This window comes from Protopterus annectens, chromosome 1.part1 (assembly GCF_019279795.1).
Source record: "Protopterus annectens isolate FY-2018-M chromosome 1.part1, PAN1.0, whole genome shotgun sequence".
Classification (NCBI taxonomy): Eukaryota; Metazoa; Chordata; order Ceratodontiformes; family Protopteridae; genus Protopterus; species Protopterus annectens.
Window position 1 is genome coordinate 1,122,733,435 of NC_056726.1, and position 3,617 is coordinate 1,122,737,051.

General features: G+C 38.4%; 1 protein-coding gene across 1 annotated transcript; it reads right to left on the bottom strand.

Annotated features, from left to right (window-relative positions):
• Positions 1-2,303: 2,303 nt before the first annotated feature.
• LOC122813645 (dehydrogenase/reductase SDR family member 4-like) lies at positions 2,304-3,337 on the bottom strand. Its single transcript, XM_044086081.1, has 2 exons — positions 3,275-3,337; positions 2,304-3,052 (listed from the first exon to the last, which is right to left on the bottom strand). The coding sequence occupies exons 1-2, from the start codon at positions 3,321-3,323 to the stop codon at positions 2,343-2,345; spliced, it is 759 nt and encodes a 252-aa protein (XP_043942016.1). The 5' UTR covers positions 3,324-3,337; the 3' UTR covers positions 2,304-2,342.
• Positions 3,338-3,617: the final 280 nt, after the last annotated feature.

The window sequence follows — 3,617 nt, forward strand, 5'->3', positions numbered from 1 at the left end:
AACCACCATCATGAGCACTTCTCCAAAGCAGCCCTTCAGTACAATGTTGAGGTATGCACAATCACTGACATTGAACACTCCCCCAAACGAAACGTGTGTAACATTTCCTAGTATGTACAAGCACCAAATGAAGCATTCACCCAAGCGTGCCCCTCAGTATAATGTATGCACAGGCAGCAGAATGAAAGATTTCCCCAAAACAGCCATTTACTAACATTTCCTGGTTCCAACAGGAAAAATTCATAAACAAACATCTTTCATGCAGGTGGGAAATTGCATCAGATTATCTGCGGAGTAGCCATTCATTATATTCCGGGTGCATGTGTAATATAAGACAGAGTAATTACCAAGGCTGTTAGGACAAAGATCATAGTAATTCATATGGGACAACAGTGATGCTACAAAGTACTGGATGTCCCTCCAAAATGAAAAGACAACACGATCACTGTCAAGGAGGCTGGCAAGATACCTACAACAACAGTGAAGGAGCTGCAGGAATTTCTGAAAAAGTACTGGTTGTGTACTACTTGTGACACCAATATCCCATATTCTCCATATGTCTGGACTATAGGGTAGGTAGGGTTGGACAGAAGCCATTTCTAACACAGAAAAACATGAAGGCCATGTGTAAAAGCAGTTCAAGATCCTATAACACCATATCACCAGTAATCAAATTATTAATTACTCCCTATCTTCTTTGCTTATCTCTGTATTTTGTCTTTATGGATGACAGTGGTAAGTCCAGCAATGTCAAAACATTCCAACTTACCATTTGAAATACAGCTGCAGTACAGGTACATTTTGGTTGAAACTCTAAAACTCTTGTCAAAGCACAAGTGCATTCAGGTAAAAGGTCAGAGATGCAGAAGATGGTATGAATACAGAACAGATGTTATTCCACAAAATTCAACTTGCAAACACCATTACAGCATAGCTGTCAACTTTGTCTCCAAAATGAGGAAGGCTAACTAGCAACTTCAACTAAGTGAACCTAGATAACTATTATCAAACAGGCAGCATTGTTATGCACTACAGAGCTAATTTTGACTTGGTATTTCCAGGTATGGTTCAGCTTTCACTACATTTTGTGGTGTCACATACCCTATGGTATCCACTAATTCCCCTTCTCAAAAGGCAGAATTGAGGTCACTTTTCTCCCAGAAAAAAGTATTACTACAATTAAAACTAAGAGTCAAAACATATGCCTAAACTTGGGAATTACAAAAAAAGGAAGATACTTTGTGTTATGATATTTGCAGTAACACTTTGTTGTTGCTTCTTCTCTAAATTGCATTTCATAGTACTTGTACTCCATTGTATAAAAAAATCACCAGAAACTAGGCATGTGCCTCCATTACCCACCTATTACATTTTAAAAAAGATCTCCAACTTTACCTACTCAACAAGACATGCCCCTGTCAGGACCCTACCTAACTCCTCCACACTCTTGTATTTCTTTCCCATTATATGTGCATTTGTACTAGTCTGAAACTTTTTCACTTTCTAACCTACTGGTATTCTATCTGGTAAATGCAATCTCTAAATACTGATAGCTCAAAGTTTGCTGTTGGTTTTGCTGTTATGTGCAATGCTACTTTATTCTGTATGTTTCTCACTATTTTTTTCTTTTTTGACCTACTGTATTGGTAACTGTACTATCTTGGAGTGTGAATAAAAATTATATACTGTAAATTGTTTTTGTAACTGCAGCTTTTCTCCCTGGGTCTACACTGAAAATGGGCTACTAGCCCAGATGGACTAACCCTGTTAACAAATGTCAATAAAAAAATAAATAAATAAGTACTTTTTAAAGTTTCTTGGGCCTTGCTTCCATAATTTTGTATCATGGCATTAAGCATAATTTTTTTTGTAGTACTGAAATAGGATTTCAGAAGTGTATTTGCAAATATGCATTTTCTCTCATCTTTATCTTGGGAGCTAGAGTCTAAAAGTATAAGGAAATACTACAAAATGCATCTATCAAGAATAAAGTGTCAAGTCAATTTTTAAAGAAAACCAAACACATATAGTTGTCATGACGTATGCTTTGACATAATGATATTACTTATTCTTCCTGCATACTCACACACAAGATTTTCTTCTGGTGTGCATCTCTTAGCAAACATGGGCATTAGGTACACATCTTCCAAATGAATGCATTGTGCTAGTTGCCTGATGTGCTGCTGAAACTCGGGTAATTTTGTCATTAGCCAGGCTTACAAACTGTAAGTTTAGTGAATCTCACCTATTCCGGATGGCATACATTTTAGCATCATCACTGGGGTGAGCTTTATGGGTATGTGGATATAGTCAGTGGTGCGATTTGAGAGGTGTGAGAACTCCTAGAACAATTCTGAGGTTACATGCCACTTGACTGGCATTCTTGGGAACTTTTCTGAAGCATCTGAAGAGCAAAGAAAATTCACAGCACCTGCGCACTCCTCTGGTAGCCCAATTCTTGCTATATGCAAGTTTTCAGTTAACATTCGGTTCAGCCCTGGACTCTGCTGCAAAATTGTGCTGAATCTAGTTCTGGTAAGGCCAGGGGTCATGCAGTTCACATGAATGTTCATAGGACCAAGTTCAAGAGCCAGAGTTCTTGTTAGCCCAAGAAGGGCAGTCTTGCTGACTGAAAACTTGCATATAGCAATGGTTGGAATAGGGTGGTAACCAGCAGTAGAAGACACAAGCACTATAGAGCCACCTCCCTGTTTCTCCATGTGCGGGACGACATGCTTTGGTAGTAAGAAGCTTGCAGTCACATTTAGATCAAATATCTTTTGCCACATTTCCTTACTGCAGTCCACTATTTTACCTACAAATGGATTCACTGCTGCATTAGACACCAGAATGTCAATCGCACCATGCTGCTCTAGAGTCATATTGACCAACAAGTCTTGATGTTCCTCATTTCCTACATGACAGACGCATCCTGAAATGTTTAGTCCTTCAGACTTCAGCTCTGCAAGAGTTCTTATTACATTTTCTTGTTTTCGACTGCTTATTACCACATTAGCTCCTTCCTTTGCAAGACGTCTGGCAATTGCTAAACCAATAAAAAAAGCGTAAAGCAAATGGCGCCAAAATACAAAAACCAGAAATGAAACACCACAGTCCACAAGCGCAAATAAATCCAATCCTTGAGGTACGATGAAGATGCTTTATTCAACGAAATACAGCAATATTGCTGTATTTCGTTGAATAAAGCATCTTCATCGTACCTCAAGGATTGGATTTATTTGCGCTTGTGGACTGTGGTGTTTAATTGCTAAACCAATCCCACTGGTAGCAGCCGTGACAATAGCGACTTTTCCTTTCTGCATTCCTTGGGGAAATACTGCACTATTACTTCGCAGCCTTTCAAACTTTAAAGATACGACTAGGGGATAGTTACGACACAAAACACCAATACTGTTCTTAAAAAAAGAAGCCATATTTGAAACCTGATACTAGACAACTTCAGTATTACTCCTACTACTGCACTACTACTTCGCAGCCTTTCAAACTTTAAAGATAAGACTAGGGAATAGTTACGACACAAAACACCAATACTGTTCTTAAAAAAAGAAGCCATATTTGAAACGTGATACTAGACAACTTCAGTATTACTCCTACTA

What these genes read in the sequence shown, in the direction of transcription:
- LOC122813645 (XM_044086081.1), bottom strand. Translation starts at nt 3,323, where the DNA reads ATGCAGAAAGGAAAAGTCGCTATTGTCACGGCTGCTACCAGTGGGATT. An exon ending in GGCTGCTACCAGTGGGATTG is followed by an intron (nt 3,053 to 3,274) that starts GTTTAGCAATTA and finishes CTTTTTTTATTG; the next exon opens with GTTTAGCAATTGCCAGACGT.